The sequence below is a fragment of the Athalia rosae genome, chromosome 2 (genome assembly GCF_917208135.1).
Source record: "Athalia rosae chromosome 2, iyAthRosa1.1, whole genome shotgun sequence".
In the NCBI taxonomy this organism is placed as follows: Eukaryota; Metazoa; Arthropoda; class Insecta; order Hymenoptera; family Athaliidae; genus Athalia; species Athalia rosae.
This window is the reverse complement of record NC_064027.1, coordinates 30,297,022-30,311,792: the sequence shown is the minus strand read 5'-3', so window position 1 is coordinate 30,311,792 and position 14,771 is coordinate 30,297,022. Positions and strand designations below refer to the sequence as shown.

The 14,771-nt window shown below is 38.1% G+C and overlaps 5 protein-coding genes across 10 annotated transcripts in view; 2 read left to right on the top strand and 3 right to left on the bottom strand.

The window, feature by feature from the left end:
* Positions 1–179: 179 nt before the first annotated feature.
* Positions 180–2,694, top strand: LOC105688241 (mitochondrial-processing peptidase subunit beta). The gene is made up of 7 exons (XM_012404385.3): positions 180–340; positions 596–814; positions 900–1,285; positions 1,376–1,566; positions 1,637–1,806; positions 1,895–2,149; positions 2,231–2,694. The coding sequence occupies exons 1-7, from the start codon at positions 272–274 to the stop codon at positions 2,369–2,371; spliced, it is 1,431 nt and encodes a 476-aa protein (XP_012259808.1). The 5' UTR covers positions 180–271; the 3' UTR covers positions 2,372–2,694.
* Positions 2,695–3,377: 683 nt separating this feature from the next.
* On the bottom strand, positions 3,378–5,219 carry LOC105688487 (MOB kinase activator-like 3). 2 transcript variants are annotated; one of them, XM_012404853.3, is made up of 5 exons: positions 5,077–5,219; positions 4,743–4,893; positions 4,431–4,658; positions 4,253–4,368; positions 3,378–4,176 (listed from the first exon to the last, which is right to left on the bottom strand). In XM_012404853.3, exons 1-5 carry the CDS (start codon positions 5,119–5,121, stop codon positions 4,000–4,002), a joined length of 717 nt encoding a protein of 238 aa, XP_012260276.1. In that variant the 5' UTR covers positions 5,122–5,219; the 3' UTR covers positions 3,378–3,999. The 2 variants fall into 2 exon arrangements, with proteins under 2 accessions (XP_012260276.1, XP_012260275.1); XM_012404852.3 differs by having other exon boundaries at positions 5,059–5,203.
* Positions 5,220–5,287: 68 nt separating this feature from the next.
* Positions 5,288–8,140, top strand: LOC105688485 (gamma-butyrobetaine dioxygenase-like). 4 transcript variants are annotated; one of them, XM_048650891.1, is made up of 8 exons: positions 5,288–5,406; positions 5,965–6,167; positions 6,229–6,620; positions 6,684–6,818; positions 6,891–6,996; positions 7,072–7,274; positions 7,374–7,540; positions 7,613–8,140. In XM_048650891.1, the coding sequence occupies exons 2-8, from the start codon at positions 6,012–6,014 to the stop codon at positions 7,777–7,779; spliced, it is 1,326 nt and encodes a 441-aa protein (XP_048506848.1). In that variant the 5' UTR covers positions 5,288–5,406; positions 5,965–6,011; the 3' UTR covers positions 7,780–8,140. The 4 variants fall into 4 exon arrangements, with proteins under 4 accessions (XP_048506848.1, XP_048506849.1, XP_020709361.2 ...); XM_048650892.1 differs by having other exon boundaries at positions 5,400–5,645; positions 6,025–6,167; XM_020853702.2 differs by having other exon boundaries at positions 5,400–5,645.
* LOC105688486 (lethal(2)neighbour of tid protein) lies at positions 7,961–9,521 on the bottom strand. Its single transcript, XM_012404851.3, has one exon. It carries the CDS (start codon positions 9,492–9,494, stop codon positions 8,187–8,189), a length of 1,308 nt encoding a protein of 435 aa, XP_012260274.1. The 5' UTR covers positions 9,495–9,521; the 3' UTR covers positions 7,961–8,186.
* A 180-nt stretch (positions 9,522–9,701) lies between these two features.
* The window catches only part of LOC105688427, a 27,895-nt gene continuing 22,825 nt past the window's right edge, over positions 9,702–14,771 (bottom strand). For both annotated transcript variants that reach the window (XM_048650886.1, XM_012404751.3), the window contains exon 12: positions 9,702–14,405. In XM_048650886.1, the coding sequence (XP_048506843.1) occupies positions 11,687–14,405 (2,719 nt within the window). In that variant the 3' untranslated portion in view covers positions 9,702–11,686. The remainder of the gene's footprint in view (positions 14,406–14,771) is intronic.

The following is a 14,771-nucleotide window of genomic DNA, read 5'->3' as shown; positions in this document are numbered from 1 at the left end:
ACAAACCCCTCCTATAGGAAATAAACTGAACAACTAGAATTACGAGAAAACTATCAATCGCTATAGCACACCACCCTGACGGAACTGTCGAACTGGTGACATCTGCAAAAACTTCAGGAAACTCGAATATTGATTGAAAGCAAGCTTCGTTTCACCGATTAAGTGTTAAATTTTAACATTCTTTGAACTAGAGCGCTGTTTGAATCATGGTCTAGGAGTGGTGAGTCCCCTCAGCCAACTTCTGCCGTTCGAGATCCATCACCATCTGAAAATGGCGACTCGATTGCTGAGGGTCAGCTCCGCGCTGAGAACGTATTCGAATAAAACGAGCTATGTCAAGGTAAGAAAATTGATTTATGAATTTCGCTCTTTAACTTTCTCCCTTTTGTTCTGTATCAAACTATAAGACTGTCAACAATCTCTTTGAAAATCACGCAATTACCTTTTTCCGGAATTCTGCTATAAAGTGTTCCTTACGTAATGTAATGAGATAATTCGCGATACTTGTTAAAATTACATTAATAACGATTAACAAATCAACACGACGTACTCTGTATGATATCTTAATTCTATAAATATATGTGGTTTTTTTCAGACTTCGAGGCAATGGAGGTCGACTGCTGCCGCCCTTCAGCAGACATTGATTAATCAGCCCGCCACCAAAATCACTACCTTTGACAATGGCATGCGAGTTGCTAGCGAAGACAGCGGAGCAGCTACTGCAACTGTCGGTTTATGGATAGATGCTGGAAGTCGATGGGAGAATGACCGGAACAATGGAGTTGCTCATTTCATGGAACATATGACATTCAAGGTAGTTTATCAGAGAAACAAGTACTCACCGTTGACATTTTGACTCTCAAATGTGCATTTTTATCATTATTCTTATCTATCCTTAGGGAACTGCCAAACGCTCCCAGACAGATTTGGAACTCGAGATTGAGAACATGGGGGCCCACCTGAATGCCTATACCAGCAGAGAGCAAACTGTATTCTATGCAAAATGCTTATCTCAAGATGTTCCTAAGGCGATTGAAATACTGAGTGACATTATCCAAAATTCAAAGCTCGGTGAGAGTGAAATTGAAAGAGAACGTGGCGTCATTCTGCGTGAGATGCAAGAGGTAGAAACAAACCTTCAAGAAGTTGTTTTTGATCATTTGCACTCGGTCGCTTACCAAGGAACTCCACTGGGTAGAACCATCCTCGGGCCTACCGAAAACATCAAGACCATCACAAGGGCCGATCTTGTGTCCTATGTTAGGGACCACTACCAAGCTGCACGGTAAACAGTGTTATAATTATCTGTGCAAAGAGACCCGAGATCTGAGACGGACGACTAAAATAAATTTCGATGACTATTCCTGTGCTCTAGATGCGTCCTTGCGGGTGCTGGCGGAGTCGACCATTCACAGTTAGTTCAACTGGCGGAGAAACATTTCAAGAACTTGTCCACCACATACGAAGGAGACATTCCCCTGATCGAACATTGCCGATACACCGGCTCTGACGTCCGGGTGCGGGACGATTCCATTCCTCTTGCACATGTAGCAATCGCAATCGAAGGTATGTTACAACGATTTCAGCCATTTCAGAAATCGGTTCATTTGCATTATGACGTTTGATAACTTTTAAGGTGCTGGTTGGTCCGACGCGGACAACATTCCGCTTATGGTTGCTAACACTTTGATCGGGGCTTGGGATCGTGGCCAGGGTGGCGGCGCCAACAATGCCACCAGGTTAGCCAAGGCGTGTGCTGAAGACGGGCTTTGCCACAGCTACCAAAGCTTCAACACCTGTTACAAGGTTGGTATAGGGCATCCATATTCTGAAAGTCCGGATATTTCTCTTTCCTTTCTCTTCACATACATATGACGCAAGATTGGTTTTACAGGACACTGGTCTCTGGGGAATCTACTTTGTCTCTGATCCGATGAAGCTGGAAGCTATGGTTTACAACATTCAACAAGAATGGATGCGTCTCTGCACCATGGTAACCGAACATGAGGTAGAACGAGCGAGAAATATCTTGAAGACGAACATGCTTCTTCAATTAGACGGAACCACTGCGATCTGCGAAGACGTCGGCAGGCAAATGCTTTGCTACAACCGTCGTATTCCTCTTCATGAGCTTGAGAAGAGGATAGACGTATGTAACCATATGCAGTTTTATTACTTTTGCTCACTTGTGGCATATCGGATTACCATTTACAATCTCTTTTTCATGCAGAGTGTCACCGCGAAGAATATCCATGACATCGGTATGAAATACATCTACGATCGTTGTCCAGCTGTCGCAGCCGTTGGCCCTGTTGAAGCTCTTCCCGACTACAACCTCATTCGTGCTGGCATGTACTGGCTCAGAGTTTAAGCCTTCCAGATTACGAGTCGTCGTGAGAAGTCCAACTTTAGCAACACGCTGATGTCTCAGTGAATATGTAGAACATGGTATTGATTGTATAGAGTACAGCAGTAGTATTACGAGGCGTTTAAAATCATCAGAAAATTACCATCATTCCGAGGGCACAAAGATTTTCAGATGGAATAATTGGAGGGCTGTAAAACTAGCAGTTATATACAATTTTATATACTCACTCTGATGAAAATAAGCGGAGTAGTTTGCTAACTTGTGTACACGTATATTGCCCGTGTATGAAAATGTTGAATAGATATTTATATGATTGAAAATGAAAATTATGATCTTGAATTGATGACAATTCTATCCTTAATGTCACCCAGCGATGAAATAGTTGATGTAGTTTACCAAATTCACACAAATAAACTCCAAGTACAAATAAAAGAAGTGAAAAAAAATGGTTGTATCAGACATTCCCAATTTATTCCTAATTTTTCCCTGATTTATTTTCGATTTTTCAATTAATTATTCAATTACTCCATCTTCCCCGCCGAAAAGTGACAAGTAGCGCCGAGTAGTGTAACATCGGCTCGCGGAACTTGCGTGAACTAAAATTCCAAGTTTCTTGCCCCTTGACGTCAGGAGACCCGCATTACAGCGAAGATTTATTTCCGTGTAATGCGGGTCTCGGTGAGTCAAGGGGCAAGAAACTTGGAATTTTAGTTCACGCAAGTTCCGCGAGCCGATGTTACGCTACTCGGCGCTACTTGTCACTTCTTCGGCGGGGAAGATGGAGTAATTTGAATAATCAATAATATGATCGGAACAAATGTTCAAAAATTGGTAGAGCTCAGGAAAAATCTAAAAATAAATTTGAGTACGTGTTACTCCACCTACATATTATTGTGCGTTAGCAGGGGATTGAGGAAATCTGGTATTCAATTAAAAAACCAATTCAAAAATTGAGAAAAATTTGAGAACAAAGGGGGAAAAATAAAAAATAATGACAGAGCAGTCATTCTTCGTATTATGAATGGCATAATTAAAATTTATTTCATACATACGTGATGAGTACCTAAATATGCTTCATGTTCCAACACACTTATGAAATGACAAATATAAAAATGCAACAATGGTCTCCATGCGATTACAGATTTTTATCCTCTAATACTGACTAGATCATTTAAGTTAATACAAAGTAATAATGATACATATTAATCAGTAATGAATTATAATAACCGTTGACCGAAGATAGCAGATCATCTGTCAATGTGATCGCCCACCTATTGACAGCCAAGCGACTTTAAATTACTTAGATCTTCAATACAATTGCCCAAGCTCATTATGCGTACAGGATACTTATAAATAATAGTCGATAAGACCTTATAAAATGACGAAAAAACTCATAATGCTCTCGATTATTGCCATAAAATTAATTACAAATATTACAAACCTTCAGCTTATTATCGTAAAGAAACAATGCATCATGTTTCTCAGCGAGATTTCTACTCCACAATAATTTACCAGCAAGATTATTATTCTTTCGCATAAGTCGTAAAGCACTCACTAACGCAAACCCCTTGTCTATTTATACAGATCAGAATGATACCGTGATCGAAATTTGTATTCAAATTCTTGACAAATTATCTATTGGAAATTGTATTGGTACCTGGAGTACTAGGGTGCGTTGGTGACGACAAAGGGTCTTTGCATACCTTAGAAGTCATCTCTGCCAGTGGCTCAAGTTCTTTAGAATTGATTAACTCAAACTCTGTTACAAAGTAGTAGAAATGCTTGTAGCACGTATTGACGTGAGCCTCCTGAAACAGCACAAAGAGAGTTTCTCTTCAGTTAATGTTGATTGGAGATGATTCCTCATGGAATAGAAAAACTTACTGCACCGATAGCAACGATTCTGTCAAAGTGATGAATATAAACATGGACAAAAACCCTGAATAATCTGGTGAGTATCTTTCGGCATAGAGGAATAAAGGTCTTTGGAAATGGCACATCTGAAATGTGAAAAACCATCAGCTGAATGATATGGTTCAGAAAATCGACAAAAAAAAAGTACCTGTAGACACAGGAAATATGGCCTCGCAGTTTATCTGTGCCTCGATCCACTCCATAAGAAGACTAACATATTGCGGGGCAGGTAGAGCGGTTGGTTTTTTATACTTATCACCATCTGCCCATAGGTATTCGAATCTAGCCCCTCCGCTCATAGTGGGGCATGACGCAGAATCACAGTACTCAGAAATAGTGCCATAAATCAAATTTATTCTGTTAAAAAAGTCCACCACTGCACAAAAACGAAGACAGGTGCATGAAATTAATTCACCATGTTACGAGGCAAGGATTAAAGTAATCAAGATGAAAATCTCACCATGCACAGCGATCCAGTCATTCAGATCCTCGCCAGGAGGTAATTTGACAACAGATCTAAGATTGATCCCAGAATTCAGAGAAGCTTGAGCTTGCTTGTGGAGGGAGTATCTCAGCGTCCCATAAGCAAACTTTTTTTTAGGTCTGAACGTCTGGAAGTAACGTAATAATATTGTCATTCAACAAAAATTCAGTTAAGAAATAATAAGAGGTAGCGAATGGTGGCTGTTGATCCTGAGATAAATTATGTAGCAGATCAGAATCCATTAGGTTATGATAGCGTAAGCTGTCAAAATACTCCAAGTTTATTGTACTACCTCTAAACGCCGTGTTACCTTTCCTTTCTGGAAAAATTCAACGAAGCCACTTAATGCAGCCATCCTTTAAAGAAAAGACTACCAATGTTTGAATAATTACAAAAGTTTTTTTCTAAGGAGTGTAACGGAAGCGCTAGAATCTCGGGAATATTAATAATAAGAATAATATTTGAGCGGACTGCGGAAGGAAGTTGAGGGTTTGATTATACATCTATATCAGCGATGTCACGCGAGTAGTACGTTCGTTGCCGCTACTGATTATCAATGGTTGCCTCTGCGGTTACCCATTTGGACTTCGGACTTCGTTAGTTGCCGATTGCAAAATTGAAGTGCACGGTACATACGTATGTATGTACATACATGCATACACTGGTTTACAGATTATTAGCATCGACGAATATAAATCGAGCACTCTCCGATGAAAGAACCCTTGATCCCGTGAACCGTGGATCCCACGGTTTAAATGCGAAAGACTACCACGTTAATTAGAAATTATTTATCATGTTGAGAACGAAATGGTTAGCCGACTTCTGATTGAATATGCTTTGCCTGTGACCGATGTCTGTACCGATTACATTTGATCTCAGGTACAAATACATGATTGACATTCTCTGGTTACAATCTTTATTCATGGATCTGATCGATCGTGGAACAACAATGGATCATTATTAATTCAATATCCTTCCTACTTATCTCATTAGACTCTTTTTTCCCCTCCTCTATTTTTATCTGTCTGTATTAGTATGAAGCAAAATATCAAAGGTCTTCGCACTGTTATCGTTGTGTATTGTAGCTTGCAATTAGCATTGATAGTTTTTGCTCAAAATTTCATTTATCCTAGGATCGAATGACGGTGTGCGTCACACTTAACCAGCTCTTTTCTAATTTCGTTTTATTTGTTTCCAGACAATTCGTCACTTTATTGTTATTTACACTTACTGTAGCTATTCGAAATGTATTCATTAGGTAAAATATTGTCCACCACATGTATCAGGCGATCTAAACACTCAATGTCAGTCTATTACAAGCTGCCTATGTCCTTATATTATAAAACATTATCACATCAGCAAATGCCAGTTACAAAAAGCACCCAAATCACGCAAGATAAGGTAATAAACACCTTGTTGAAGCCTTACAAAATTCCCTAATTTTCATTGCAAAAAATTCCAGGAGGAATCTGTAACGTTCTCTGCATTACGGGACATCATATCCTTGAAGACTGCCTATGGAGAGTTTAAGTTTCCCAGCATATGGCTACGGGATAACTGCCAATGTGTTTCCTGCTTCCAGAAAGAATCACAATCGCGGACGATTGATTGGGCCCACTTTGATTTTGGAGTTAAACCATCAAACGTTAAATTCGAGGAGGCTAAATTATTAATTGAATGGCCGGACAACCACAAAAGTATCTTTACTCTCGAATGGTTGATCGAGAGATCTTTCACCGAAGAAAAACGCAAATTATTTAGGGCCCAAGTTTATAGATTTGAAAGAGTAACCTGGGGGGCTGAGGACTTTGAAAAATGTTGCAAGAAATTTAATTATCAAACTATTTTAAATGAGTGAGTATCAGTCGGAACATCTACCATACAAACATATCTTTCTAATTTCGATTTATTTCTTAGCGAGTCTGTATTACTGACTTGGCTTGGATCTCTGACAAAGTATGGAGTTGCTATTGTTACCGATGTACCACCTCTCGCAAACAGCACTAAATCCCTCATCGAGCGTGTTGCCTTTGTTAGAAAAACACATTACGGGTATGATTTGTTGATTCATGATCTCTATTATGTTCCTACTTAATCAAAACTTTCAAATTATATATTTTTAAGGGAGGAATACATGGTCACATCAAAAAATGACACCACCAATGTTGCATACCAGTCGACAGTTCTTCCACTCCATACTGACTTACCCTACTACTGCTATGCTCCCGGGGTTAGTATAATGGGTTTTCCCAAGAAACACACCTACTTGAATACAATTAGTTTTTTGATTATAATTTTTTTTCAGGTCAATTTCCTGCATTGTTTGGTTCAAACTCAGGGACAAGGAGGAGAATCTCACTTGGCTGATGCCTTTCATGTCGCAAATTACTTGAAGAAAAATCACCCTGAGGCTTACAGAGTATTGACAAAAACCCTAATTGATTGGAACGACATCGGTCATGAAAATGGAGACCATTTTCACAGTATACATCAAGCTCCGATACTCTGGTAATATCAAAATGAGAAATGTTCATGTCGCGTATGAACATCTACTGTACAAATTGGAGCAATGTTTGAGCAAGTAGGTAATCTTTCTTATTGTAATAGCGAAGATGAACGTGGAGATCTGGTGCGAATCAATTATAGTCAGCCACAAAGGGACAGTCATTTCAACGCTCCCTTAGAGCAGATTGTTCCATGGTATGAGGCAGTCGGCTTATTCACCAGATTTCTTCACAGCCCGGAGTATTTTGTAAAGTTTAAACTTGAAGAAGGTAATACAGTTTTCTTTATTCGACTTGAATAGGTAATTCAAAAAACTTGCTGCTTTTACTTATGGCTCACAGGCGAAATTCTGACCTTTGACAACCATCGACTGGTTCATGGAAGAAGTAGTTACGTAGACACAGTCGGAAGAGAAAGACTGTTGATTGGATGCTACTTAGACTGGGACGAAATCTACTCACGCATACGAGTCCTCAAAAAACGACAGCTCCCAAAAGGTTCATTGTAAAGTAAGAACTAGATCGATTATTTACTTTTGTAAATTAAGAGGGAGCAGAGAAAGCCAGGAAAAGAGGCGTTATGGAATGAATCTGATCTGAATTGAAGAACATTGTTATAATCGATTGAGATTTATTTTCAATAATGATACGTATACATTTGTGGTGGTAAAAAAATTGATTCTCTAAGAATGAAGGTTGGAACTTGTGGTATATTTATTATTATTTACATTAGTCTCCACAATTTGTTCGAACTCTATGAGTCACGTGGTCAAAACCGATTGACAAATACATAAATTGTAAATGTTATGTGAAGTGGCATTGTTACAGATTTGTAACTTTGAAAATATATGTTCAATGAATGCCACGCTACTTCTGTCTTTGAGTAATTTTTGCTGCGTTAGATCGAAGGATTGCACTATCGTATTTTAGCAGCTTTAGCCGTATTATTAGCGAGCGAAAACAGCAGAGCAGCATGGCAAATATACAAAGCTGTACTACTGTATATTGTACTTGGGTATGTATTCCAGCAGAGTTCGATTACTCCTAATATAACGATTTTTGTAACAGTCTTGTAGCTGGTACACCACACCAGGTAAGGCAGTGTATGGAAATACCAAACATAGAACTGGTAATGCAAAGATCTACTAAAAATTATCCCGATGAAATTAGCGGTAAAAAGTGGTAGCACAAATAGCTGCGAGCTTGTTGACATATCAACTTTCTCATTCTTCCTGAACCGTCCCTTCAAGTCTTTCTCTACTTGCTTTAACTTGGCGTAAGATTGAAAATAAGTTTTCCAGCTGGGTAAAAAGTAAGCTAAAGTACCCAAGTGAAGAGCAAGAAGGGCTATGTGAAAATAAGAATTCAGAAATATATCTTCTGGTAAAAATTTCCAGTTGACTGTCCACTTGTATTGAAAAACTCTAGCCAAGTTGAAGGCACCTTTGATGTAAGCCACTGGATTACCATAAAGAAAGGGGAGTCCCAATAAAAATTGTACAGTGGCACAAAGAGCCAATTGAACAATTGTTTTGCGTAGTCCTAAAATTGCAAGGTATGCTACGAGCAGTGTTGGTGCAAAAAGTAAGATATTCATTTTAACAGATACAGCTAGGCTGTAGAACAAGCTGCCCAGGTACCATCGACTGTCCAAAAATAGATTTATGCTCGCGAATAGGAACACCATGGCAATGGGATCGTTGAACAGCCTTAAGATAAATATGGAGTGAATACGGTACGAGGTTGTGCAAGTAAGGATAATCAGGTATGGCGGCACCTTCTTTGTCTTATGGTATATTCTGAACACCAAAATCAAAAGGAGGATGTAAAGAGCAGCAAAGAAGTGCTGAGCACGCCTGATGTTCGTTCCATAGGAAGTAGCGTAGTAGAGTATCGAGTAGATGTAGACAAATCCTGCGGGATAAACCAGAGGCCCCGTGTCACCTCGTAGCTTTGAATAGTCCAGAGTTCCATTCAGAAATCCCTCGACTTCCTGCATGTAGGCGATCCAGTCAATCTCCGTGTAGCGAACTTTTTCGATGACGAATATGTTAACGAATATCTCGAGGATTATTAGTATACAGGCGACTAAAGGCAGTCGTTTTGGATCTGTTATTAGCGAGATAATTTCGCTCCATTTGCAGTTGGTTTTTATCCAGTTGTTTATTAGTTTTCGATACCTTTTAATCAGATACAGGTTAGAACTCTCTCCCCGGGGCGCCATGCTGGCACCGTTTGAAAAGATTTTTAAAAGGACCTGCAGTGGAGCATTGCGTGGCAAGAAAGCTAACTACTTTTGCCGCAAAGCGCGCGCTCATCAAATTCAAATTTTAATTTTTTATCGGACATAATTGATTGAATTTGTTGGGTGTTTTTGACCATTACCATGCATAGGCGAAAGAAATGACGGGATTCGGGAACGATTAATCAGTTGCTTTAAATGTTATTTTAATTTGCATCAAGTTGTACACAGATTCGAATTAATCATTCAATGCAATCCATTGTTAACTCTGTTAAGTAGTCTTGAAGAACAACATTAAAACTTATAATGATAGAAATATAAATGTATGATTGCATGTATCTTTGGTAACAACAATTATGATACTGTTTGTATCGCGTAGTTTTCTGTCATAACAATGTAACGAATAGTGCTGCAGTACCATAGTTTGCTCGTATAGACACAGTTAGTATAAAATACAAGCGATAGACTAGAGGCAAAACGTATCAAATGAATACGCTGCCTTCGATCAAATGCTTTCGTCGTCCTGTTGATGGGCAACAATAATTAATCGAAATGGTGGGATGAGAACAATAAGAGATAACGAACGTATTACGTAATAAATGCTCTATCTCATCGGAGATAATGAAACAAAAATCGTAGCAGTAAAGTGATTGCATTATATTCTAGGAAAATTACTGAAGTATTTATTACTGAAACAGCTTTTTTCTTTTTACTTATAAAATAAATTATTACGAGCTATTTATATTATTATCAAATTACCGTCGAACAATGTTATCAACGTATTTAAAAATTCCTACATCTTTAGTCTGCCAAAATCAGTTCTGACGTAATAAAATTAATTTTACCCACAGGAAGAAATTTCTCAACAATAGAGCTGTAATTGCAACGGAATGTGAACTTGTTCATTAAATTACATATATTGTCTCAGTTTTGTAGATTTCATTTAGCTGATCAGAGAAAAATATAAATAAAAATTAATGGTATTTAAATTTCGTGTCGCATAATAGCGTATAGTTCTGAAATTCAATCCTGTGGTCGTCGTACATTATACAGTATATATAAATTCAACGATTATTCTTAAATACTAAAGACTTTGCAAGGCAGTGTACAGATTCGAAAGCAACTTGTTGATTTGGATACCGTAATCTAATCTAGGTCATATAAAAATGCGCCCTTCATAGATCTGTACATATCTCATTTTATAGAGTTATTCGCAAGTTGTTAGCACTATCACTATTACTATTGTTTTTATTGTTGTTGTTGTTGTTGTTGTAATTATTATTCCTATAATCTACATATATTCTACTTAAAATAATAGTCATTTGTAACTATCAACATCAGCACAAAGGTACGTATTTATAAAATTTTTTCTCTCCTCTTTACTTGATATACTATCATATAATATTGTATCGATACATATCAACATATGTACAAAAAAATCAGTCAAATAAATATGTACTCTCCATACCACGCGTGGATTAGGATTAAAGAATCTATAACAGGGTAATGTAGTTCTACATCTTTATAGCTTGAAATGCACCATGAGTTTCAAACTGCGACTGTAAAAGATTGAGTAAATTATTGTTCTGAATCTATAATTTTATTTGTCTGTTTAGGGCTGTGATGTGATTTATATTCATTTTTGGTTGCAATATTCATATTCATCATTTGTTTTTCTGCGATTGAACATGGTTTTGTCTGAAGGCTGGTTCATCCAAATTGTACCGATTATATTCATTTTTTTGCATTAACATAGAGGTTGTGAAAATAGATTAGACTTCTTCGATCTCGTTATTTCTTTTTTTTTTTTTTATAAAAACGTTATACTAAATAGATTTTTATGGTTGTTTACATATTTGGACTTGTGAAAATTATATTTCGGCAGATATTTTATGTACACGAAATTGCAATATGTTTAATCGACAGTTACCTGTTCGCGAACTTCTCATTGTCTATATTTTAGTGTAAAATTCGTTATACGATTTACAAATAGTACCGTCTCTCAAGCAGATTAAATAATTAAACAACGCCAGATATAGATGCCAGATTTGCTTTACATTTTTTAGCGAACATGTTCAGCTGTTTAGCAATAAAAAAAAATGCCCCTGTTCTCAAAACTTGCAATTGTATTATGAGATTTGCATACTCCGACAACTGACGATAGTTTATTTAATTCACTTTTTAGCACTACTAGTTCGACTCACTTCGGAAGTCTTGTTAATAATATTTTTTTTGCCAATGGCTGACATAGTCCTTGGTGCTGGATTTGATGTTTTGTTAACTTCAAACTTTTGCTGTAAAGAAGCAACGTTTGATTTGCTACTAGCTGCTTTTTGAACTGGATTACCTTTAGCAGTAGTTTCTAAGGGCGGTTTTACCTCATTTTTTGGAGGGACTTTCGAAAGCTGAGCTGCTTTATTCACAACATTTTCTTTAGCAGACAACGATTTCACTATACTGGTATTACCAGTTGGTGATTTCTTCCTATCGACGAGACTAACCGACTTCGTTAATATAGCTGCTGGTTTCGGTGGAGTCGACGGCGACTTTGTGCTTCTTGGCAATGTCGGAGTTTTTTGAATATTTTTTGCTGCACCCACAGGTTTTAGATTAATTCCCAGTACATCGGGCGACTTTGCAATATTCTGGCTACTGTTAGAACAACTAGATACCAGATCAGGACTGTTCGCTGTACTTAGATTTCCCGTCGAACATTTTGGACTAGAGGGCACATTCTTTAATGGCATCGCACTTAAATTTGAGCTTGAACCGTTTCTGTTTAAATTATTTGATGACCGATTTAAATTTGTATTTGACTTATTCAAACTAGGATTGGACTTGTTTAAACCACTGCTTTGCTTACTAGATTTCAAACTTGTATCCGACCCTTGTCTAATTGGTTTGAAATTCGATTCTTGACCTAGCTTAACACCTTTCACATTACCATCCGAAGACTGTTTTGATGTGAAAACTTTTGATAGATTAGGAGGTGTCTTAGTTCTGTTTAAGGGAGGCTTCGTAGGGGCTTTGGACTCATCTTTTTTATCCTCTTTTTTCAAATTTGTCACCAAAGAAGTAAGTAGTCTATTAGACGCAGCTGCCAGAGGTTTGAAATGCATCGCGTTATCCGGAGGCTTTATTCCGAGCTGCTTAGACATCTCGTCATTTATATTCGGATTGTTGGAATTGAATGTATCCGATTTACTCTTGCAATCATCCTTTCGATTTTTTTCCAGTAATTTCTGGTCAGACTCTTTTTTAACTTTTGGTTGAGGCACATTAACAGCAGCTGGATTCAAGTAGCCAGAGCTCGTCGTTGAGCTGGCGGAATTAAATTTCCCAGATGGTGAAGTTGAGTAGACGCTACCAGGGGATTTATAGTGACTTGAATTTATATAGGTCCCTATCGAGCTGTTAGACCCTAAATTTTCAGAGTTTTTATCCATTTCTTCTTTTTCTTTTTTCTTCCTGGCTAAGGTTGATGTCGAATAAATGGAGTCAAAATTTCTGTTTGATATTTCGGAAACAATTTCGGATAGCAGACCCATGGAATCGGAACTCCCTCCCGCCGACTTTGGCGATGTTTCTACAGGCTTAGGCGACTTGTATTCATTCGGTACGTTCTGTATTTGTGGTTCAATTTTCTTACGACTTTTTTCCGGTATTGATTCTTCGATAACTGCATATATATTATCACTGGATGGCGATTCCTCCATTATTTTGCCAAGTAAAGGTTCGTTCACAGAATTCAAACAGTCATCATAAGTGTTGTCTGGAATTTTTTGCACATTCTTAACTGGCGGGTTCTGGTATCCAGGTAATCCAGGTATCTTAATCCCTGACTCTGGAATCTTCTCTGTGGAAGATAATCCAGGTGGTCCTGGAGGTGGACAGGTCGGTCTGGCACTAGCCGGTATGCTCGTGGGTCTTTTATTAGAATTTGCTTGTCTCATCGATCCGAAAGTGTGAATCGCAGGTTTTGCAGTGATTTTAGCATCTCTCATTGACTGTGCACGCATAACAACTGTCTTTTTTTCATCCCCATCTACTTCAGAAACAACTGAAATTACAGGTGTAGGAATTTCAATTTCACTTTGAGGGATGGGATTTGAAATTTCCAAATTTCTCAATATCTCTTTGTCAATAACTTTGTTTGCTTTGTGATGTTGATTCCTTGGCAGAGAGTTAGTCTTTTTCTCATCTTTTCCTGCAGGCTGAGAGTTAGATCTTATAATTCCAGAGTTTGGTCGTAATATCGAAGCAATGCGATTAAGAGCGCTGCCTTTTTCATGCTTTTTCTCAATCTCCGGTAAAATAACATTCGTGAGAGGCGTACTGTTTGGCCTTTGCGGTTTTTGGGGAATGCATGCAACAGATGAAATTTCATGTGTGAGTCTGGTGGGTATGTCAGGGGCAGGTCTGCTAGGTACTTTGGGTCCAATAATTTCTACCGATGTACAAGTAGTCGTCGCAAGGACAGGGCTACTGATTAAAGGCCTTGCGTTACATCCCGGATTGAGGGGGGGCAGCGCAGGTGCTATAGAAGTTTGATTTACGTTGCAAACACCACTAGACAATGTGCTTCGCAATGTATTACTTCGTTGTGTTAATTTAAGATTAGTCTTTATTGCTACGGTTGGAACTACCGGAGGAGGAGGTGCTGGTTTTGTGGGCTCTGCTAGTTTGGACTGATTCTGGATAGGAACAATGGTAAATCCTTTGAAATGACCGAACAGATTGTTGTTGAAACGTTCATCGCTCTCTGTCTTGGGTAACAAACTGGCGCAGGCTGAATCCTGGCTGAGGGTCGAGTCGATCGTCTCAATATTACGAGGTGCGGGGCTTGAACGGTCGATTGTCTTGATCGATAAGGTGTTGTTCGCACGATCAGTCCTGAAATTTTAAGCAATATTTAAGCCAGGAGGTTGTAGGAAAAGTGTAGAAATAAAAGGACATAAAATCACTTCAAAAGTATAGAGTAGTTGTAAAAAGTTTGTCACAAATACGTAAACGCATTGAGGAATAATTATATCAAGTACTCGTATACAATTCTATGCAACCGATTATATGAAATGTATTTCTCTATTGAGAGCTCTTTGTTACGCTCAAGTACACACTACATTAATTATTATCTCCAATGAATGTTTAAATATGTTCAATTTGTTGTTGTAGAACTACTGTGTTATAACAAATTTCAACATGCTTTGCGCATAGAGAAAAAAAAATTACAAAGCACTATTATATAACATTAAGACATGC

Bases quoted from the DNA above. Each gene is read 5' to 3' on its own strand.
- LOC105688241 (XM_012404385.3), top strand. From the start codon at position 272: ATGGCGACTCGATTGCTGAGGGTCAGCTCCGCGCTGAGAACGTATTCG. The intron at 1,567-1,636 runs GTATGTTACAAC...ATAACTTTTAAG, and splicing joins TGTAGCAATCGCAATCGAAG to GTGCTGGTTGGTCCGACGCG. The intron at 2,150-2,230 runs GTATGTAACCAT...TTTTTCATGCAG, and splicing joins AGCTTGAGAAGAGGATAGAC to AGTGTCACCGCGAAGAATAT.
- LOC105688487 (XM_012404852.3), bottom strand. From the start codon at position 5,121: ATGGCTGCATTAAGTGGCTTCGTTGAATTTTTCCAGAAAGGAAAGGTA. The intron at 4,659-4,742 runs GTGAGATTTTCA...GTTTTTGTGCAG, and splicing joins TGACTGGATCGCTGTGCATG to TGGTGGACTTTTTTAACAGA. The intron at 4,177-4,252 runs GTAAGTTTTTCT...GTGCTGTTTCAG, and splicing joins GAATCGTTGCTATCGGTGCA to GAGGCTCACGTCAATACGTG.
- LOC105688485 (XM_048650891.1), top strand. From the start codon at position 6,012: ATGTATTCATTAGGTAAAATATTGTCCACCACATGTATCAGGCGATCT. The intron at 6,997-7,071 runs GTTAGTATAATG...ATTTTTTTTCAG, and splicing joins ACTACTGCTATGCTCCCGGG to GTCAATTTCCTGCATTGTTT. The intron at 7,275-7,373 runs GTAATATCAAAA...TTATTGTAATAG, and splicing joins CATCAAGCTCCGATACTCTG to CGAAGATGAACGTGGAGATC.
- LOC105688486 (XM_012404851.3), bottom strand. From the start codon at position 9,494: ATGGCGCCCCGGGGAGAGAGTTCTAACCTGTATCTGATTAAAAGGTAT.